This window comes from Solanum pennellii, chromosome 11 (assembly GCF_001406875.1).
Source record: "Solanum pennellii chromosome 11, SPENNV200".
NCBI lineage: Eukaryota > Viridiplantae > Streptophyta > Magnoliopsida > Solanales > Solanaceae > Solanum > Solanum pennellii.
The window spans coordinates 66,094,406-66,116,147 of NC_028647.1; the positions used below are offsets into that span (position 1 = coordinate 66,094,406).

General features: G+C 32.5%; 3 protein-coding genes across 4 annotated transcripts; 2 read left to right on the forward strand and 1 right to left on the reverse strand.

Moving 5' to 3' along the window:
• The first annotated feature begins 1,770 nt into the window (after window positions 1-1,770).
• Window positions 1,771-2,446, forward strand: LOC107004171 (zinc finger protein ZAT11-like). The gene has a single exon (XM_015202410.2). The coding sequence runs from the start codon at window positions 1,843-1,845 to the stop codon at window positions 2,335-2,337; it is 495 nt and encodes a 164-aa protein (XP_015057896.1). The 5' UTR covers window positions 1,771-1,842; the 3' UTR covers window positions 2,338-2,446.
• Window positions 2,447-2,584: 138 nt separating this feature from the next.
• Window positions 2,585-6,856, forward strand: LOC107004184 (methyl-CpG-binding domain-containing protein 7). The gene is made up of 7 exons (XM_015202425.2): window positions 2,585-2,839; window positions 3,756-3,875; window positions 4,017-4,055; window positions 4,811-4,948; window positions 5,998-6,159; window positions 6,246-6,474; window positions 6,624-6,856. Exons 1-6 carry the CDS (start codon window positions 2,660-2,662, stop codon window positions 6,468-6,470), a joined length of 864 nt encoding a protein of 287 aa, XP_015057911.1. The 5' UTR covers window positions 2,585-2,659; the 3' UTR covers window positions 6,471-6,474; window positions 6,624-6,856.
• Window positions 6,857-7,144: 288 nt separating this feature from the next.
• On the reverse strand, window positions 7,145-15,410 carry LOC107003461 (protein ALP1-like). Of its 2 annotated transcripts, XM_015201792.2 has the most exons (4): window positions 15,119-15,410; window positions 14,794-15,019; window positions 8,247-8,438; window positions 7,145-8,168 (listed from the first exon to the last, which is right to left on the reverse strand). In XM_015201792.2, exons 2-4 carry the CDS (start codon window positions 14,921-14,923, stop codon window positions 7,399-7,401), a joined length of 1,092 nt encoding a protein of 363 aa, XP_015057278.1. In that variant the 5' UTR covers window positions 14,924-15,019; window positions 15,119-15,410; the 3' UTR covers window positions 7,145-7,398. The 2 variants fall into 2 exon arrangements, with proteins under 2 accessions (XP_015057278.1, XP_015057277.1); XM_015201791.2 differs by having other exon boundaries at window positions 7,145-8,438.
• Between the last annotated feature and the right edge of the window lie 6,332 nt (window positions 15,411-21,742).

Genomic DNA, 21,742 nt, shown 5'->3' on the forward strand with positions numbered 1-21,742 from the left:
GTCCCTCAAGACCTTGTCTATGCATACGGTTGGCCATCACGGCTTGTCCTACCCATTTGGAAGACCTAGTTGGCCCAGACCGCCAAAACGACCTATTTTCAAGGTCAAACGAGCCTCAGAGCAGGTAAATCCCCCATCTTGTCGATTTTCGTGTGTTATAGTCCATGTATTTTTTGTCATCCAGAATTTTAACGTCTTTTTTGCCGAAACATGCACGTCCGTTAAAACCTTACATATGGACTAGTTAGCCTTGATAGCAAAAATGGTGACTTTTTATTTTTGAATTTTTTAAAAAATCAATTCAAACGAGCTCTAAATGGAAAGTAACAGGAGAACGGCAAATGAGATGATATCAAATTGTCTTTTTTATGCTGTAAAACTTAAACAATATATTTTTAAAATATAATTAAATACACTATATCAAATATCACTGCATTCGTCACCATCACCAACCTAAAAATAAGTACTATTATACTGTTGCTGCTAGTTAATTAGTGCTAATTAAGGAATTAGCACTAAACCATGTTGGTTGGTCTTTAGATTTCAACTTGTGTGTTCCAAGTCACTGCTTTCATCACCAAGAAAGTACTTAGTTGAAATGGCACAATTTGTCCTTTACAAATCGCTACGCCATGTGTTTTCAGCAGCCCCTCATAATGTCAATCTTAATAGTCTTTTTAAATTAGATGTCATATTTTATATTCAAAATTTAAATTATTTGTATATGAGTTCATATTATAAAATATATTTGTAAAAGAAAATTCATAATTTTATATTTATTATCCATTTATTTTATAGGTAAACATAATTTATAATTGATATTAATTATTACTCTAATCAACCTTTAAAACATTTATGTTGGATATAATCACTATTCTCATCAACCAAATTTATTGTTGATATTATTATTCTTACCAACTTTTGAATAATTTATAATATCGGACCTCACCAATCACATTTGGAGTTGATATTATTATCTTACCAACCTTTTAAACTATTTACATCGAATAGTTTGAAAAGATTAACAAATATTTTTAAGATAACTTAATAATTGAGCAATGTCTCTATTTTTTATACAATCTTAACCGGAAAGATACGTAGCGATGACATATGAGTGGTAGAGCGTCCGCTCCTACTTGGAAGTGTTGTAGAAAGCTCAAAGAAGGCAACAATACATTAATTTTCCGCTCACATGAAATGACCTGAAATATTCCTTATAACGCGTTACCAAATAGAGTACTCTACCAATCATTTGATTCCTTTTCCACTAGTAAACTACTATTCCGTTATATTATTTTGAAATATGTTATAATCTTTGTTCAGTCTATAAGATTAATGAGCAATTTATATTTAATAAAGATGATATCTATTTTTTCCGTATATTTTTATTTGTCATGTTTTTTTTAAAGTCAAACGATATAAATTTTTATTCACATTTTATGATATATTTTTTTATCATATTAATATTTAAATTTTTTGTTTAAAATATCAAATTGATATAATTTAATTTAACTTTAAAAATTAGTCAAATTAACTTTTAAAAAATGCAACATGACAAATAAAAATGAATAAAGAAAGTAATTAATTTTTATGTAAAATCAAACAGTATAGTTCGAATAGATAAAAAGTATCGATCTCTAGTATTTCTTTGACTCACTTAACCTAAAGTCAAACATTTTATAGTAATTAATAAAGAATAATGTGATGCACGTTTTTAAAAAACACGCCAAGCTTGTCTTATCTCATAGTATAAATTTGAAGCAAAGAGGAACCAAATGTGTATCATATTCTTCACTTCAAATTTCAAAAACAACTTTATTTTGTGTCGTCTTTCTTGATAATATGACATCTATGAAAAGAAGCAGAGAAGAGAATATGCAAATTGAAGCAGAGGCCATGGCTCACTGCGCCTTAATGCTTTTGTCTCGTTTCAACAACAACACTTGTTCATCGTCATCAGATCATCATCATATTAATGATTTTGAATGCAAGACTTGCAGTAAACGCTTCCCATCTTTCCAAGCCTTAGGCGGTCACCGTGCAAGTCATAATAAAAAGCCAAGATTAATGGGAGAGTTTGTTGTTGAAACCAACAAAAAGAACAAGATGCATAAATGTTCTATTTGTGGTGTGGAGTTTTCTTTAGGTCAAGCATTGGGAGGTCACATGCGGCGTCATCGCGATGAAATTAATAAAACGACGATACCAGTGTTGACGAAGTCGAATAGCAGCAAGAGGATTTTTTGTTTGGACTTAAACTTAACCCCTCGTGATGATAATGTTGTTGATTTCAATTTATCGCCAATTGCATCTCCTGTTCTGAGAATCTTTATTTAATTACTCCATTATATATTCTTGTAGGATTAATTAGAAGAAGAAGCTGTAATACTTCATTGGTTAATTCATTCATTAGTTCATCCCCTTTATATATTGCAATAAATCGTAATTAGTTTATGGAATATATATATATTTAATTATTAGTATTATATTTCTCTTCTTCTTTTTTTTTTTTTAACATACATAGATATTTGAAGTTGTCATAAAAATGAGTATAAATAAAGAATAATGCATGTGACTAGTAATGTGTCATGAAAACAATAAACAATTAGCAATATATATTGAGAAGTAATAAGTGGTGTCATGTTTAGAAGAGGCATACATGGAGAAACAGAATTCCTTACGCCGCCACCGAAGCGGCGCAGAGTACCCAACTTCCGGTCAACTAACGGCGTCTTCCTCGGCGATTACTCCGTACAGACCTTTGTCCTCAAGGTTTAAGTTACCCCCTGGTTGGGGTATTGAACAAGTGATTCGCTCTAGTGGCGATCGAGTTGACAGAGTACACTTTTCTACTTTCAACTTAATTTGCTATTCATTTCTCACTAGTTATTATTTTCTTAGTTGGTGAAAAGGTTAAGTAGTAAATTCATATTCTGTTTTAATCAGATTGTGAATCGTTTTTCCAAAGTGGAGCTAAATTTGAGTAGATGTTAACTTTCAATCATTTGAAACTAACGTTATTTTAAAGGTTTAGTGTTGCTAGAGATATGTTAGGGTTTAGAATGCTTTGCATTTTAGTGACTCTAGCGAATGCATAGGAGGAAGGATTACAGAAGCATGTATGTATAGGAGCCGAAAGAGCTCAACTCACTTAATTTTAGAGAAAGCAAAATCTGTTGTCATGAAATTGGAATAGTAGTGGACAAATGTCCCTTGGGAACGAAACTTACATGGTAGCATAGCGGACATGTAAGAGAGAGATAAGAATGAATATGACATCTTTAGGACTTTTTCTATCAGGTTATGCCGTGTGTGCGTGCGTGATCAATGTATCTCTACTTTGACGCGTCGATTTTGACCTTCAATTTTACAAGTCTATCACTGTTTTAGATCATTTCTGGTGCAAATAAACACAGACAGCAGAGGATCAATGATGAGTCCTTGCTACTATAATTACAGATATGGCATTCAATTCCAGATTTCTAACCTAATGTGATTGGTGGAAACCTAACGCTGAACATCTGTGTTTACAAAATGTGTAGATATCAACACCTCAAAAGATAAAAGCTGATTTTTGGATTGGAAATTTGTAACCTTTTAAGTGACCTATACAGGCTTGGCCACCTTCTTTCAGTTCGATGTGATGGAGCTAAATTTTTCCATATCCATGTGTCGGATTAATTATTAATTATATAAAGGCCAATTATGTTTTAAAGCATCATACTCTGTAGCACATACATTATATTTTCATGCAGTACTACTATGAGCCTGGGACTGGACAAAAGTTCAGATCATTGAGAGATGTCGAGCGACGATTGAACGGTGAAATATTTGCTCCTACAAACAGGGCATCGGGAGTGAGAAACTATCCTAAGGCAAGTTAAAGAATTAAATATTTCACAAAGATTTAGTAATATCTCTAGTTTGATGATGCCTGAGTATGAAACTCCTCTTCTTTTTTTTTACTTGGTGTATTTATCTGTTCTGGTCATACACGGAGTATTCGTCTTTCACAGAGTTCTCTGTCTCGGAAGATGGTCATCTACAATGGGAAGGTACTGCACTTTGGCTCTGAGATCTTTTACATAACTACTTCTTATGGATGGTATGTGTTGAATCATTATTTAAGTAATATATTTTCGTTAAACTTTATTTACATTTTTTTCTTGTGTTTTTTTATCTTGGGGTCGGGACGGGGGCAGCTGGAAGGAAGAGGGTCATATTGTTGCTCTTCTTCTCCCTATTGTTCTTGTAATTGAAAATTGAAAATTGTCAAAAAATAATATACTTGTTTTTTCAGAAGAAAACGAATTATGATAATTCGTGTGGGGAACTTCTAGTCATTTAACCTACTAAAAAGTAACTCTGAAAAAATACAGTCCAAATTTCCGGTCTAATGTTGGTTAGTAAGATTCTGAATCTTCTCCTAGTAATTGCAACAGCAATCTCAAGCTTTTAGTGTAGTGAAGGCCTTGGGAACTTTGAAGTCTATGTGCAGAATACCAATTTCTCACTGTTATCGTCGTTCTGTTATGATTTTAAAACACAAACTTCATTTGAGAATCATTAAGACGGAATGCAAAGCCTTATCTGCTGCTTACTCGGAAATGTTATGTAAATGAATCGAGGTTGTTGTATTCCTTGACAGAAAGAGAGACAACAAACATGCTCATCTTACATTGATAGGCTACTGCAGTAAAGGCTGGGTTTTAAAACTTTAATCATCACATGATGGTGCCTTTAGGCAAGGTGAAAGATGTATTCTGAATCAAATAGGAAACCTGATAGTTGTCACTGGATAAAATTTCAGATCGTTAGAATGGATGAAGAGCAGTTGAATGAATGGGCAATTGTGCCGTCAACAAGAGCAGCCACCTTACCCTATGACCTTCCTGATGGTTGGGTGATAGAAGAAGTACCACGTACAGACGGAAGCATGGTGGATAAGGTACGCTCTCATGTCCTTCAGTAGTGAATTTGTTTCATCTATCTACCTCTTGATATCAGCTGCTGTTATGTTTGCTCAAATTGGCCCAATCAGATGTGTCTAATAAATCGGGGTAATTTTTAGATCAGTAGTAACATCTCTGGCAGTTTGTGAAGTATAGTTTTCTTAGGTAAGAGAGCATTCCCCTAAGGGTGGATAGCGGATGGTGAGGCAGGGTGGGAGTAGAATTATCCTAAAACCTTGAACTCTTCTCATAAGCTTTTCCTACACATTGTAGAACATGTCTCGTGATTGAGATTCATTGATATGTGCTTCATTTTGCACGTTTTACAGAGTGCCATTTGAGCATGCTCTTGCTTTTTACGAAATTATCAGGAGAATTACTATCTGTGTCAGGCATTAGGTGCATTAGTAAATTACCTTGCTGATCTCATATAATCGACATTGGCGGACCAGTCGTGGGGTGCACCCTGACCCTAGTGTTGTCAATTGACGCCACTTTGTCGAAATGTTATTTTACTAAATATGTATGTATTGAAAACAAGCAAAATGAAAATATCGGGTGTAAATTAGAAAAATGACACCGCATGTCAATGTAGTAACTAATTTATGTGTTCACTTTTTAAATGTTCACACTGTTTACGAAATATTCTGTGTACGCCACTGAGGAGAACTAGATTAGATTTTACAACCTTGCTGGATATCTAAGCAAATTATTTTAGTTTATAGGACTGTATATTCCATCAAATGTGGGCACAACATCATAGTTCCATCCTTAAAACCCTGATGGATGTGCTAAGACCTTCTCCACACCGTGTGAAAGGACCACATATGAGGTAGGGGTAAGGTCTGTGTACACTCCACCCTCTCCGGACCCCACTTTGTGAGACTACACGGGGTATATTGTTGTTCTGTGTTTCATCTATTAACATGCTGTTCTTGTTCGTTTTGGGATATTATTTCAACAACTACTCCATTTCTCCTTTTCCTTGTTATGGAAAGTGCCTCTCTGATGAAATTGTGAACTGGTTTTTTTTTGTCCTCGGCAGTATTACTATGAACCAGGTACTGGACAAAAATTTAGATCCAGGATAGCGGCACAAAGATACTTGGCTCAAATGAGAGAAAATGTTCCTTTGTCCGCTACTCTAGAAGAATTGAAAGAGAATAAACCACTGTCCAAGATGTTTAAGTTGTACCATCATGCAAAGGTGAGCTAATATCATGAAGGGCAATATAAGCATGACATTTATTTTCTTTTGATGTCAAGAATATGTCTCCTTATTTGCCTTTGTAGAAATCTCTTCCATGTAAGACGAACATCGTTACAGAGAATTCGGACAATTCATCGTTTCTTTCTCCGCCAGCAAAAGTAAATTGGGTTCTTTCTAGTCCTAAAGGGGATGCTTGGAATCCTCTGATTTCTGGAACACCTATTCCTGATTCAGTAAAACAACAATGGACTGAAAGATTCAAGTTGTTCATGAATGACGAGAACCTGAATTCAGAAAAGTCAGACTAGAAAGGTAAGTGAAAGCACTAAAGCTTCAACTCTTCTATACTCCCTTTCATATACTATACATGTATATTTTCTGTGGAGGTAACGTTCCCAACAAACATGTGGAAGCACACCTGAACACAGCTCTCTGCATTTGTTTTCTTATCCTCCTTGCAGGCACTAAACGGAGAGAATGCAGTTGTTTACGCTTCAAGAAAGCTCTGACTGCTTCTGACTATGAGAATTGGATGCTAAATCTTGTACATACTAACATTATGCAACTCCTTAATCACTTTGCTGTTTAACCACTGTAGAGAATCTGTTGTCCTGTTTATTCTGTGTTTGTTCATGTGTTGTATAACAATTCGACAACTTTTTTCTTATGGTACATGTTCAAGTACGGACGTACAGTTAAAGTTTGTCAGTTTAAGGCAGAAGCATTTAGTATATATCCTGATAAAAACTTGCTCAAGAAAAGAGTTTCGCGCTGTTAAAACGCCAGCACACCTGTTAATACTCTCTTCGGTACTACAAATCGAGCTTCCTAAAGAGGTGCTTTCTGGAATCGATTCACGTCTGCTCTAATGTGATAAAACGCTCCGATTTAGAGTTAAGCTAACGGTTGGAACAACTCAAAGTTGCTAATTGTGAAAGTTACCAAGAATTTGGGCAACCCTTGGCACCATTCATAGCACAAGTTAAACAAAATGCTAAATATTGAAAGTTACCAAGAATTTGGATAACAAAAGACTCTATGCTTAAATAAGGAAACTGTCCACCCATAATGTCTTATTTCCTACAAGTTATATCTCAAAGTCTACTCTAATCAAACTTATAATACAAAACATAGAAATCAAATGCCTACAAATCTTTGAAAATACTCTCTATCTGTCATCAAATAGATAGCTTATGCTATTCACTCACCAAGAAGCATTCACATCATTTAAGAATGTCATCTTCCAGTTAAGTGGAGGGACAGATTGTCCCTCAAAACTGAAGCAGTCTTGTCGACAGATTCACAGACCTCTTGCCTGTATCCCGGGTCATGAAGATGAGATGATAGAGGCAACTCATCCAAGACATCATCTTCCATGTCAATAACAATGTTGTGAAGAATGCAGCATACAAGGATAAACCTTGGTAGCTTGTGCTTGTCAGGTCTCCACATCATTCCATGAATCATTTTCCAGACATCTTTCAGCCTAGCTAAGGCCCTCTGTGCCACTATACGAGTTGCTAAATGCCTTTTATTGAAGTCAGCTTTAGATTCTGAAAGTTCTTTGTCTTGATAAGGAGTTAAAAGCCAAGGTAACAAGGCATAACCAGAATCACCAACCATATATTCCCGTAGTTCTGTTTCTTCAGACAGCTTCATCTTGTTTCCATTCAACCTCTCTCCTTTCTCGCAGAGTTCAAATAATGTTGAGCTCTGAAGCACTGAATTCTCGTTCAGCTTTCCTGGCAATCCTGTGACAACATCACGGAACCTCATATCAGGGTCAACAACTGCTTGCAGGACCATGCTGTGGTTCTTATTTTGATCGAGCCATACGTCAGCTGTCTGCTCAGAGGAAGATAACATCATTGTGATGTGTGTAGCATCAATTGCACCACAACAGTTTGGAAGTCCTTGAATTCTTTCAAACTTGGACTTTATCGCTGTCATATCCTCTTCTGTTGAAGGCCACCGTATGTGGTGAAGCCCCTTTTCCTCAATAGCCTCTATAAAGCGCCAAGTTACTTGAGATACTGTCGAGTGGTGTGCACCAAACGAGTCGCCCACTGAAATTAGAGAATTACCTGAGCTCAGCCTCCTCATAGCTAACGCTACTTGCTCATGCAAAGACATGGGCTTGCCACTTGAAAACACATAGTGGGCTGATTTTGCCTGCATGTGTTCCTCTGCAAGGGAACATATGTAGTCAAAAGTTCTTCTAGACATCTTGAAAACAGATTGGAACTCATCCAAACCCTTTGACGGAGAAACATTTCCTGCAGAAAAAAGATAATTTATCAACTACAGTAATCAAATTTCAACCTGCAAGACCATCCAATTCACTTGCAATCAATCACAATCATGAAATGAGAGTCACAATACTTGGATAGAATGTCAATTTAACTCCGCCAAAAATTGTACTTAAAGCAATTTATGACTCAGTGGAACAAGCAGCCAATGGACTTTGCTACTAATTCAGGGATGGAGGGGTGGGGTGGGGTGGGGGGTTGTTACAGGGGACATCCAAGAAAAGATACTAGAGATTACAAATTGTCAAGTACATGAATTTAGGTTGATTAAGAAAGCAAGTTAAAACAAGTAAAGTAATCTTATTTTCTGTTAATACAACTTTCATGCAAATATATACCTAAAAATAATTTAAAAAGTAAAAATCACAAAGTTGAGTACATCTAACAGCTACATGTTAAAATTAAGCAAATTCGCGCAGTAAATCATATTACTTCATGTGGAATCCTCATTTTTCCTGAATTGACCGATGGTTATAAGGGATCATTTGGTAGGTAGGATGTATTAGAAAATCTAATACATGTCTTAGTTATGACGTTATTAATCTTTGTAGGTTTCCAGTCTTTGTATAACTAATACACACCCTATTCAGTATTACAGAGTGTATAACTAATACATGGAAAATCATACTATTAGTTATACAAGGTGTATTAATACATGGATAAGCATGGTTAAAGACAAAAATGACCTTAATACACCAAATCAAACAAAGGATAAGAAATAATTCCAGCATAACTAATACACTCTATTTCAGTACTATTCGTATACGCTCTACCAAACGATCACTAGTAGTTTGAAACTATAATACTTTCACTGCTTGCACGAATTAGTTGTTAAAACTGTAATCTTTGGTACATTTTAGTTAGGCAAGTTAAAAAGATGGTTTCTAAAGCTTCCATTATGGATCAAACTGTTCATCATTTATCAAAGGAATCACAATATCGATCAACAGATGCACTTCATATGCATTTTATGTCAACTTGGATATTTTCATGCTCTTTCTCATCATATACGTGCTCCACAAGAAACATACATATTATTTTCTTCTTGACTTAAAAAAAAAAGTATTCAACAAGGTAGAGTCAAAATTGTACGCCAATCCCATTTCTCACATTAGTTGATTGATGTTCAGAGATCTGAAGCTAGTCCTTCAGAACTTCATAACTAATTTAAATGAACGAGGGATTTCTATCTCTACCTTGCTTTGCTATATTCGAGTGAAGTAACATATGAAAAATCAAGACAATAAAAGAACACCAATTATCAAGGAACAATAAATACTATTCTCTTGATCATTTCTTTGAACGTTTTCTTTTGCTTTCCAACTCTCTCTGTGACTAGGAACGCCTTTGTAAATTGTTCTTTTTCTTTGCTCAATTTTTAACTACGAACTGAGAACCATCTATCACTTAAAACTGGAAAAGAGAAACAGAATACTATTCAAGATATTGCGACTTTTGTATTTCTTGAGTAGATTAATAGTTTAATTAAGAACCAATATAAAAAACCTATCTCCTGTCACTCTATAAATTAAACCTTCTACTGATAGTATGGAAAACAATGGGTTTTCACAAAGTTTATTACTTTGCCGCAAGTCTATCACCTCCTACACAGTTAGGCTTGAAATTTGAGCTTCATATGTATTGCTCACGTGGTTCAGAACAAAATATAATTGTTTCCTTTCCTGTCAATTATGGGACACCATCTTATGGCAGTTCAAGCTACAAAATAACCAAATAGTATGACTAATTGTGCCCTCAAGCATAGGGGACAGCCACGGACATACAGAAGAAATACACAAAAACAAGCAAACGCGCTTCATAAATAATGATATGGTAATAGTGATTTTCCAAAAGAATTACTCCATTTGTCACAATTTAAGTGTCTTACTTTCCTTGTTGGTATGTCTCAAAAAGTGCGCCTCTTTCTATATTTAGTATGTTTTCCAATTCCAACATTCTAAATAGCAATTTTATACCACAAGATTAAAAGGCACACGTCTTCAATTTAAGACCACAAGATTCAAAAGTCTCCTTCTATTTCTTAAACTCCGTACCTAGTCAAACAAAGACACTTAAATTGGGACGGGGTGCGTATTTAATAGCACATTTATGGGGTTCGAAGGACCTCCAGGATTCTGTTGATCACTTGTGAATGTAATAGTTACTGGATTTGGAGAGCTTCTAAACCCAACACAAAGGTTCATAATAATTTTTAGAAAAAAGAAAAAAATTATTGCCATTATCTTTTTTTATGGATAAAGATGGGCTCCTTATGTATGTGTCTGATGCATCCTCTACTGCTCCACCAGTGATCCTATGGAGTAGATGAAGGGTGTGTTTGGTACGAAGTACAATGTTTTTCATGAAAATAAGTGGGTTTCTTATTTTCTTGTGTTTGCTACATAAGTAAAAAAATATTATCCTAAAAACATTTTAATAATCTAAACAAATACCAAGGGAAGTGGAAATGGGGTAGGGGTGGTGTGGTGGGGATGGGGGCTATGGGGTGGGGGTGAAATGAAGTGTACTGTTGAAGGGTGTGAAAGACACAATCAATATTGTAACTTGTAGAACTTGTTTTCCTACTTCCGAGAAGTCATTTTCCTCATTTTTAAGAAACTTGTTTTCTTAGGAAAAATATTTTCCAATTTTTTTGACCAATTGGAAAACATTTTCCGGACCATACCAAACATACACAAAGAAGTTAACATCAGAAATCAATTCTCTGTCAACTTTTTGCACCAAGTAACTTGTGGTATATCAACCATTACTTATGCCACTAGACTTAAAATAGACAAAGATATACTTGCTGAAAGAGCTAAGAGGCATTTCCAAATTGGTCTTGTTCTCCTAAGCTAGAATATCTTATTGTCTTCCACTCTGAACATCTCATTTACAGATTCAACAGTTTTTATGACTCTAAATCTTCTTGAATATCATCATAATATCCATTCTGAAAGCAATGACATACGCACCATAATAGATTCTAGTAATATCTTTCTGTGATAACCTTTATACGAAGAATGACAGCAGCAAAAGGCATTTACTGCTGCAAATCCTTAATATCATCTATTGCCTAGTAAAATAATTAGCATATATATGCTTCAGCTACATCTTTACAGTAAGAATGAGTAGAGAAACCTCTGTGAGCACTGGCCTTTGCTTTGGCAAATCCATCAATTCTCCTCTTAATCATCATTCACAACTTAGTACAGAAAATGCCTCGTAAATTTCATACTTCCCAATTATGTTGCTTGGGAGTCGGGACTCTCCTAAAATGCAGCCAGGCCTGTGTCGGATCCTCCAAAAGGTTCTCCTCTTGGTGGATCTGACATGCACCCAGTGGCATTTTTGAAGAGTCCAAGCAGGACAGCTTTCCAAAACTGTCAAATGTTAACTGATCTTTAGAGAATTCATAGATGCTCAACATTCGTGGCAAGGACCAATTTTTGAAAAGCTAAAAGTAAACTGATCTACCACAGGGATTTGCTTTTATCCAAGTACTTCTAGAGTACAAAATCGCCAAGTATGAGGAGCTTAAACTAACTAAAAATTATCCTCACAGTACATAATGGTAGGAGCTAGAACATATGTGGAATCAGCTTATAAATCTATCCGAGTTCCATTCTCATTTCACTGAAAACTCCAATTCTAACTCATTCAGAATTTGAAACATACAGGCCTAATGGCTTCACCGAGAACTGTTTTTATGTGCAAAGCATTCACCCAAGTACCATTTCTTCAACAACTGAGAGGAACAAAACTAGCCTAACAAGAGGACCACCACTCTAATCCACTGAAAGTGAGAAAAGTAATATGATTCTCTAAAGACACGAATACTTGAACCATTTAATTGCACGGTTAACTGACAGACCGCATCTTAGTTCAAAGTAAGAAACTGATGGCAAACAAAGAATGTTCCTAACTTCCATTTTCTCAGCTTATTTATCATTATGTTGAACTTCTGGACAACCTTGCCAGACTTGAATAGCTCCTTTGGTCTGAGTACTTCAGCAAAATGTGTCCCTTAGATACATCCTTAATTGAATTTGATATATCCTAACCCAACCTCTTGATCAAGCCAGGTTCACTGAGTTCTTGGCTTCAATTTAGAATGGAAACTTAAAATCCATAAGACAACTTAAAAGGTAGATGCCAAACTAGAGACTGCTAAAAGGGAATGAATAAGAACTTTTGGCCATACTTCAACATTTTTTCTTCAAAAAATTATGAGAAAACAATTTCCTCTTATAGCCTTTAATACAAAACATGATTTTCAACCAGCATGGGGAAGAACCCGAGAAGTAGACGCATTAACAAGAATATAGTAGCCGAGCTAGGATGTTAAAGAGAAAGACAATGATAATTTGCTCATCAATTATCACCAGTTATCAGTAGATGTTAGCCAAAGATAACAGATGCAAAATTTACGGCCAGATGAATCTCACATCAGAATCTCAAGCAAGCTAAATATTGTATATGGTTCTGTAAGGGATGACAGATGAAGCAAAGATTAGCATATTGGTTATAATTTGGTCGAAGTAACAAAAGGCTGTTTTCCATTGTAGCATTATGGAGATGGAAAGGTAAGGAGTCTAGAAGCTTCATTGGAGGTATTCGTGCACGTGGAACTTTGTCAATAGGTGGAAAATCACAGGTAAGCATCCTGAAGGTATAGACAGGAAATAACATGTCAGTAACTGCTCAAGCAGATAGAAATTCTAGCAGCCACACACTTACAGAGACAAAACACTTGCGAATTTCATTTTTGGCTCTACAAGAGTAATTGTTGGACAGCTGGTTCAATTTAACTATTTAAGGCTAGTTCAGACATGGCGTAGTTCCAGATTACTGAGGACATGACCTAAGATAGGAGGTTGTGGAGGGAACGGATTAGGCTAGGAGGTTAGTAGGTAGTACTGAGTTTCTTGCTATCCGTCCATACCAGTAATTGTAGTAGTCGTAGTATTGCTCCTGTAGTTTCTTGTTCTTCGATTTCTGCAACTATATAATCATATTATTTTGTTGCAGTTGTTGTTCATAAAGCTTTATTATGCTTTCACTTCTGTTTCTTCTTTTTCTTGACTGTTTTTCCTTGAAACGGACCCTCTACCTCTGCGATAGGGGTAAGGTCTGTGTACACTCTACCATCCCCAGATTCCAATATGTGGGACTACACTGGTATGTTGTTGTTGTTGTCAAATACTGATCTTTTTTGTCTAGGCTAATAACTTGGATAACATAAATAACCTAAAAAGATCTCTTCTTTTTTTTTTGTTTTTGGTCGACAGATTGTTTCGAATTCTCAAAACCTTCTAAGTATATTCTCCAGCTTTTCACAGTACTAGCTCTAGATAAAAGAAACAACATATCCACCAAAAGAAAAAAATTAACTTTAGCTGTAAATCAGGAGCCCTAGGTTATCACAGTATCCTACTTCCATGAATACCAAAAAGGGACTATCTTGAAACCGAAGAACCAACACTTCATAGTTGATACATCGGTCCTCACATGATAAAAGCAAAAGGATCCTGAGTAAAAACTGTAAAGTAAAACATACCATTGAAACAAAGCAACCTTCATTGAAAAAAGAACGACACAGCGTATAATATGAATTTAAACAAAAATCTCCTCTCTAACTTGGAATTTTTAGCAATGTGCATCCTACCTGCACTTGCACAGTGCTCACATTGTTGATTAAACATATGAAGATCTTCAAATGCTATTTTTAATAGTAACGAAAAAAAAAATCATTATATTCCTCCGAACTCCTGTTAGCAGTCATATTAAGGAACACATTGTCAGGTCTCAAATGGCACTCTATCTTAAGTCTATCTCGAACAAGTTCACTGCATATACTCCTAATCCATACAATCTTAATCATAAAAAAGGAACTTCAGCGAAAAATAGGAAAATCAAGAGGGCAACACCAGTAAGAACTTATACTCCAGACCTTGTAAAACCATCGAACACATCTCCAAATCCGAGTCATTAGTGTTACAAGTGTATAATAATTTAGCCAATTCTGCCTCTTTTTTTTCTCTTACACATTTGGTAACTTAATGAATCAGTGAATTAGGTCAACCATAGCATTGGAAATTCGTAAACAAATGCAAATTAGGGATCTTTAGTTCAAAATTTGCTGCACATTGATAGAACATAAGCATGTAACATCAACAAGAGGTAACGAAAAACACGAATTTAACCATCCACAAATCGAAATTCCTAAGAGGAATGATAAGAAAATGATGCAAGGGGAATTTAAAAACTTGAAAAGACAAACTTTATTTAACACAAACATAAGAAAAGATAATAATTTTACCAGCAACTCTTTTAGATAACATCTCCCACCAATCAGCAGAACCATTCTCTGAAGACCCAGAAGCTAAAGAATCCTTTTCAACTTTCTTCTCTACCTTCCTCTTCTTTTTATGCCCTCTAACAGGACCCATCACTCAATTGAATCAAAACCCACAAATCCCACTTGCTTCAAATGACCAAAATCACAACAACTCCATTGAAATTCAAACATAACACAAACCCCATTTCTTGAAACAAAACCAAAAATAAAAAAGATCATAATCATAATCATGTTCAAGATTAAAAAAAACATGCAAAGCTACATATGCAATAAAAATTTCACTCACCCCATTTTTTGATGCCATTGCTATGTGCTTTTGTTGAGTGGTATCCTTGGAATGTTTCAAAGCATGCAAAGTGCATAAGAAAGTGTTGGGTTTGCATAAATAAAAAGAGTATATATAGAACAAGAAAAGAAAAGATAGAAAAGAGAAATTAATGTAACAACAATAGAGAGAGTATTTGGTTTAGTTATTTCCTTAAAAAGACAATGTGACAGACATGAAAATCGGTGGAAACTGTATTTACAATGGTCAATACTCATAGATTTCAGAGAGCAAAAAAACTTTAGCGTAAATTGGATTCGAGGAGAAAATAAAGGTCTAAAGGTTTTAGTCAAGTTGTCGATATTACCAATTTGTAACAATTCTTTCCTACATCCATAATCTAGATTAAGGGGTAATTTAGACAAAAATGATAGTGTAGATTTTATTCCGTATAACACAAACTTATTTTTTAATTTAATGTCACTAAATATCTATGTCCTCTAATTATATTTGAGTAAGAAGTACATAATAAAATTATCATTAAGTTGAAAAGTAGACACGTGTTCTACGTATAACAGATTTTCCATGAATGACGTGTGCATCTCATGTGTAGGATGTGCGTGTTTACTTGTTCAATTCATAACAGTCTAAGTATTTACTTGTGTACACAAAGTTGAACGATAGTTGAGGTGAAGTTAAATAATATGTTTATGTATTGTATCTTTTAATTATTTTTTTTTATTTTTCTTTTTGTTGAAATGTAAATGAATAAAATATTTATATAATTTTTTAGCTATTAAAACCAGAGTCAATTAGAGGTGTAAATCACCATTAGTATTAACATATTTGATATCTTCAAACGCTCGAGAATTTCTTTATTTAATCTTTTATTTTCTTCTTGTTGATCAATATTTTACACGTGTTCAAATACCAATATCACAAATCAATAAAATGCTTTTTATATGATTGACTTGGGAAAAGAAGAATTTGTTTGTGATGAGGGAATATGGGATGCTAAAATAAGCTTTTGATTGTAAAATGTGATGATACACATAATTTAAATGGTTTGTAAATATTGAAAAAAATGATTTTTAAAGAGTGTTAAGTTAAGAGGCATATTGAGATTGTATATTAATAGTTGTATATAAAAATATTTTGTACATAAATTGATGACTCACTTTTTTTAAGTAATGAAGAAGAGGACAAACGCGTGTCTTTAAAAGATTTTACTAAAATAAAAATGCACTATCAAAAACGTAGAAAAATAGAATTGACAATTGATCAGATTTTAATATAAATCATTAGACAGTAGTTAAAATCAACGGTTATCCACAGTTTCCTCATCTGAGATTTGTTGTAAAGAGAATCAAGTTAACTCTAAAATAGGAATATTTTGAGCATCTATTAATTATAAACCACTATTATAATAGAAAGATTTGCATACTTAAAAGAATCTCTCAAACTAAATATATTAAAAAGAACATTTTTAATGGATTTATGGCTAGGGTTGACGGTAAACTAACTAGTTTTGGGTAAAACAAATTAGTAATATGACAATATCCTAATTGTATCTACACATATGACCTGCTATCAGACAAAGAATTGTAATATAATTGGCTTAGAGAAAAGAAGAACTTAACTAAGATAAAGGCACATATTAAATATGAAATAAATAAACGTCTTAACTTAAAATAGTAGAATGAAACACTTCATATTAATCAAACAATTTTAGACTATTATAATTTTTTTTGCTTTAGAGTATATTAGGCCAAGAGGTATATTTGAGATCGTATATTATTTCTCATCAAATAATATTCCAAAAAATCCCTTTAACTGGTGGCTCAGCCACTGGCTAATTGGTTGTATATATGTGACTTGCCTTGTTATATTATAAAAAAGAAATTGTGATATTGATCAACGTTAGATTCCCCGCTATCGGATCTATTCATCCACGAAAATAATAAAGTTCCATACTAGTCAATTCAACATGGAAAATAGGGTTGAACTTTTCTTTCGCAAATGACTAATTCTCGATTAGGAAAAAGGATATATATTTTTGAACTATCGTAAATAATATGTAAATATCTTCGATTATACTTTTGAGACATTGGTGCTCCTGTCATCCATAAACTAGAGCATATATGCTCTTCACTCTAACGGAAGACTAAATAGGAACACGTGGCGCAATTTTATTCGTCGATAAATGTCAAATCAGTAGGTAACACGTGTATATCTGTTACTATAAAGGGTATATACACTCTAATTTTTGGACGGTAGAGGCACCAATGTTCCAAAAGTATGACAGAGGATATTTGCATACCATTTACGATAATTCGGTGATATATCTATTCTTTTTTTCCTTCTCGATTAAGGCTCGAATAATTTGAACTCATTTAGAATAATATCACTTTATGGAAATAAAATTTTCTCTACTAAAGATAACCTCATTTTCAGGGCTCGAATCAGAGACACAAAGTTGCAATAAGACATAAAAACACATTTAAATTATAATAAATTGTAATTATAGTTAAATATTACGAAAAACCAATACCACTCTCGCCCCAAACTTTTTTAATAGTATAGTTACCCTCACATGACCTTACTTTTTCATATTAAATATTTTTGGGAAATTTATACCATGTGAATATACGTGGTCTAGTATCTTAATGTTTTATTTCATTTTACCTTTTTAGACTCAAATTAACTGGAAATCATCATCTTTCTCGAAGTCTCAACATTTTATGGGCGATTGAATACTATTTGTAGTATATACTTTAATATAATCTAGTTTTTTTTAAATCCTTTTTTTAGTTAAAATATTATTTGCATCTAACATAAATAAAATAAAACGGACGAACTTATTGTATTTGTTTTAATATGTTCCATACAAAATGTTTAGACTTAACTTTATTCCTTATGTTAAATCATTGATTAGCTAGTTTAAAGAAATGTTGGAAATGAAAGAAAAAAAAAGGTAAATAATACTAAACAAATAAGTCTGAGGTAAATAATATAGGGAAAAAATATTCGAAAACGATAGAACTCTCGTATAATTAATTTTAGATATAAATAATTAATAATTGTACGATAATTTAAATGTGCTTATACGCTTTATCCATATCAACTTTAGTGGTTGCACATGTTACTTCGTAAATCCATACTCTAGAATAAAGAAAAAGAATACCGAAACTTTTTATAAATTCTTTATATATATTATATATCATAAAAAAAATTAACTATATTTTTACACGTCGTTTGAGTTTAAAATAATGGATGACAAAAGTAGGTCGAAGTTGCCACTAAAAAGTTATTGCTAAATGCTAAGAGAATTGAGAAGATGCTATACTATAGTCTATTAAAAATAAATATATAAAAAATTGAGAAAATGCTAGTATATTAGCTCTTATAATCAATCAATTTGCTAAATTTTAGTAAATATTAAATGAATTTACTAATTCAGTTGTAGAAGGACCAGTGAATATTATAGCATTGACATATATAACCAACTAATTGCATATTATTATTAATTCAAGTGGCAGATTCAAAAAAAAAAAGTTTTAGCTTTGTCAAACTTTGGAAGGTTAAAACTTAAAAAGCCTTTGTTCTTTTAAAGAAATATTTATTTGGCGAATGGATGTTTTTTGACTAAAATTTTGGTGAAACCAAGTACTTTGAAGTAGTAGTTTTATTAAAATAAATTATCTATATCAAATATTTATATATACCAAAGAATTAATAGTGACTATTTTTTTTATAATAGTAACTAGTCTTTTATTTTTAATCAAAAAATTTTATTTGAGCTATTTAGAATGATTTTTTTTTGTCAAAAACAATATTTTCATAATGAGCAAATATAAATTTAACTGAATTTCAATATAGATAAAGACAAATATAGTCTTTCAGTTACAAATTTATTTAAACTCATAACATTTAACATTAAACACTGAATAAAAAAAATACTAACATTTCGCGTTTCCTTTTTGAAGTTTATCTTCCATATAATTTTGTGGATAAAGTGGAGCAGTTGGTTGAGGAAAAGACAAGGTTTTCCTGTTCTTATGTGTCATTCCAAGTGTAATATTTCTTCTTAAAATTTAAACCTTTAAAATTTTTTAAAAATAATCATGATGTTTAAAATTGACAAAAATTTATTTGATTTGTAATATTAGAGTGAAACAATTTTTCCTCCTAGTATCATGAGTGGAATAATGTTTAAATATTTTTTATTAGATATCAAGAATAAAATGATGTTAAAGGATTATTTCACTTATGTTACCTTTTGATAAGATATAATTTTCTTTATCTCATAATTAATAGTCTAAAAATTTGCTATTTGTCAATTTCATCCTACATACTTTTAGAAGTTAGGGTAGTAAAATTTCACGGGCCACCTTATTTAGTTGCCTTATTTAACATGTGTCTATTTTTTTATAAAAAAAAATATTTTTACGACTACTTGATATCAGATAATTTTAGATGAAATTCTTAATGTTGTATAATAATAACTTTTTTAATTTGAAATATGATATTTTGAAGAAGTGGATTTTAAACTTTATTCAAGAAAATGAATCTTGGAAATAATATCAAATCACCATTATATTATCAATGGATTTGTGCATTTTATTGTTGTTAGGATAAATTGATGAATAAAATTAGTTTTTTTTATGATATATGAAATTTTGGAACTTACACTATAAAATTGGAGTTTAGGTGTAAGACTTGAATGTTGAATCATGTTAAAAAAATTATTTTTGGGCAAAGGGAAAAGGGTCTGATATACCCCTCAACTTTGTCATTTGGAGCTGATATACCCCTCGTTATAAAAGTGGCTCATATATGCCCTTACCGTTATACAAACGGTTCACATATACCCCTGCCATTACAAAATGGCTCACATATACCCTTCATTTGACGGAAGTTAAAAAATTAGTTTTAAATTTATATTTATTACTTCTAATTTTTTTTTAAAAATTATTTAAGGGTATATATGATTCTTCTATCAAAGTTCAAGGTATATTTTAATTTTTTTCATACATAAATTATTTTTTGACTTCTTTTATTATAATTATTTGAGTTTCTTATTCTTATTTTATTTTTTTCTTTCATCCCTTAGTTTAAAGAAAAAAAATTAAACTACTTTTTTTGTGTATTGTAATTTAATTTCGTATTCGAAGAAAAAATTTGGTCATTTACAATAAGTTTTACAAGAATATTAGTGAAACATAAATAAATTTGATTATCAAAATAATAATTTTAAATTAGTCATTGAAACAAAAAAAGTCAAAAAAAATATGTTTGGCGAGTATTAAATTTACTCTTATGGGATTATATTTTTTTAAAAAAAAATAACAAAAATTTAGATTAAAATTATTATTTTTTCATTTCCGTTAGAGGAAAAGGGTATATGTGAGCCATTTGTTTACAAGTAGGGGCATATATGAGCCACTTTCATAACAAGGGATATATCAGCTCTAAATGACAAAGTTGAGGGGTATATCAGACCCTTTTCCCTTGGGCAAAACAAGTTCCAGCTACACTTCAGAAATACATGAAGTTTGATTAATTTTTGCATGCAATTCAGAAATATATGACTGAAGATCTACGACCTCATTATAAAAATGTCTGAAGTTAGGCCTTGTGAAAATCGTAACTTCAGTAAAAAAAAAATGTTTGCTTAGCAAGTCATGTAAAACTAGTGTAAGAAAATATCCAAAGTTTAGTCTTATCAAGTTCGTAACTCATTTAAAAATGTCTGAAATTGGCCTGATAAGTGATATCAAACTTCAGGCGAAAATATTCAATGTTTGATCTTCATAATGTGACATTTTAGATAAAAATAAATAAATTAAAATTACGTAACTTTTCAACTTCAATCGCGTACATTTAAAATTATTCTCCATCTAAATAAATTTGAAGAAAAAAAAAATAGTAAAACGAGCACAAGTTTAAAAGAGGCATAAAATAAGAGTTCATAGGTTTCAGCCCTATCACTAGGCCCAATTCAGATATTGTCTATTCAAAATCCACAAAAATAGGGGGTTTATGTATATGGGCTGAAGCTTGTATTGTTGGATTTTTGCAAACTTTTACAACCTCTATATGAATATTAAGTTGAGAAATTTACAAGGCATACTTTGTAAATTTCACTAATTCAGGGGCTAATTACATGTTATTTTGTCTATTTTTAAAATTTTCATTCATGTCAGATTTCGGTCCTAGATATATGTATTTAGCACGTTCAGATACACGTCAAATATATGAGGTTAAAATTAGGTGTAATTTATTATAAATACATTGTATTCAAGCATATTTACATGTATTTGAGATATACTAACTCTCTAACTTGTCTCTCTTCTACCTCGCTCACCACTCACCTTTCTTCTCTCTCCTCTCTGACCCCCTATCTCTCTACGTATCAATATTTCAAAATGTATTTGGGATGAATATATATATCTAGGGCTTTCGTTCGCCTCCCTACTAAATTGCTCGTCTCTCTCTTCTCTCATTAAATAACTATATTTCATAATACATTCAATAGCAAAGATACATATATCTAGATGGTGACTTAAAATCTAAAATAAAATTATTAATTAGTGAAACAATATATATATATATATATATATATATATATATATATATATATAT

What these genes read in the sequence shown, in the direction of transcription:
- LOC107004184 (XM_015202425.2), top strand. Translation starts at nt 2,660, where the DNA reads ATGGAGAAACAGAATTCCTTACGCCGCCACCGAAGCGGCGCAGAGTAC. An exon ending in GAGTGAGAAACTATCCTAAG is followed by an intron (nt 3,876 to 4,016) that starts GCAAGTTAAAGA and finishes CGTCTTTCACAG; the next exon opens with AGTTCTCTGTCTCGGAAGAT. An exon ending in ACGGAAGCATGGTGGATAAG is followed by an intron (nt 4,949 to 5,997) that starts GTACGCTCTCAT and finishes TGTCCTCGGCAG; the next exon opens with TATTACTATGAACCAGGTAC.
- LOC107003461 (XM_015201791.2), bottom strand. Translation starts at nt 14,923, where the DNA reads ATGGGTCCTGTTAGAGGGCATAAAAAGAAGAGGAAGGTAGAGAAGAAA. An exon ending in GTTATCTAAAAGAGTTGCTG is followed by an intron (nt 8,439 to 14,793) that starts GTAAAATTATTA and finishes TTTTTTCTGCAG; the next exon opens with GAAATGTTTCTCCGTCAAAG.
- LOC107004171 (XM_015202410.2), top strand. Translation starts at nt 1,843, where the DNA reads ATGACATCTATGAAAAGAAGCAGAGAAGAGAATATGCAAATTGAAGCA.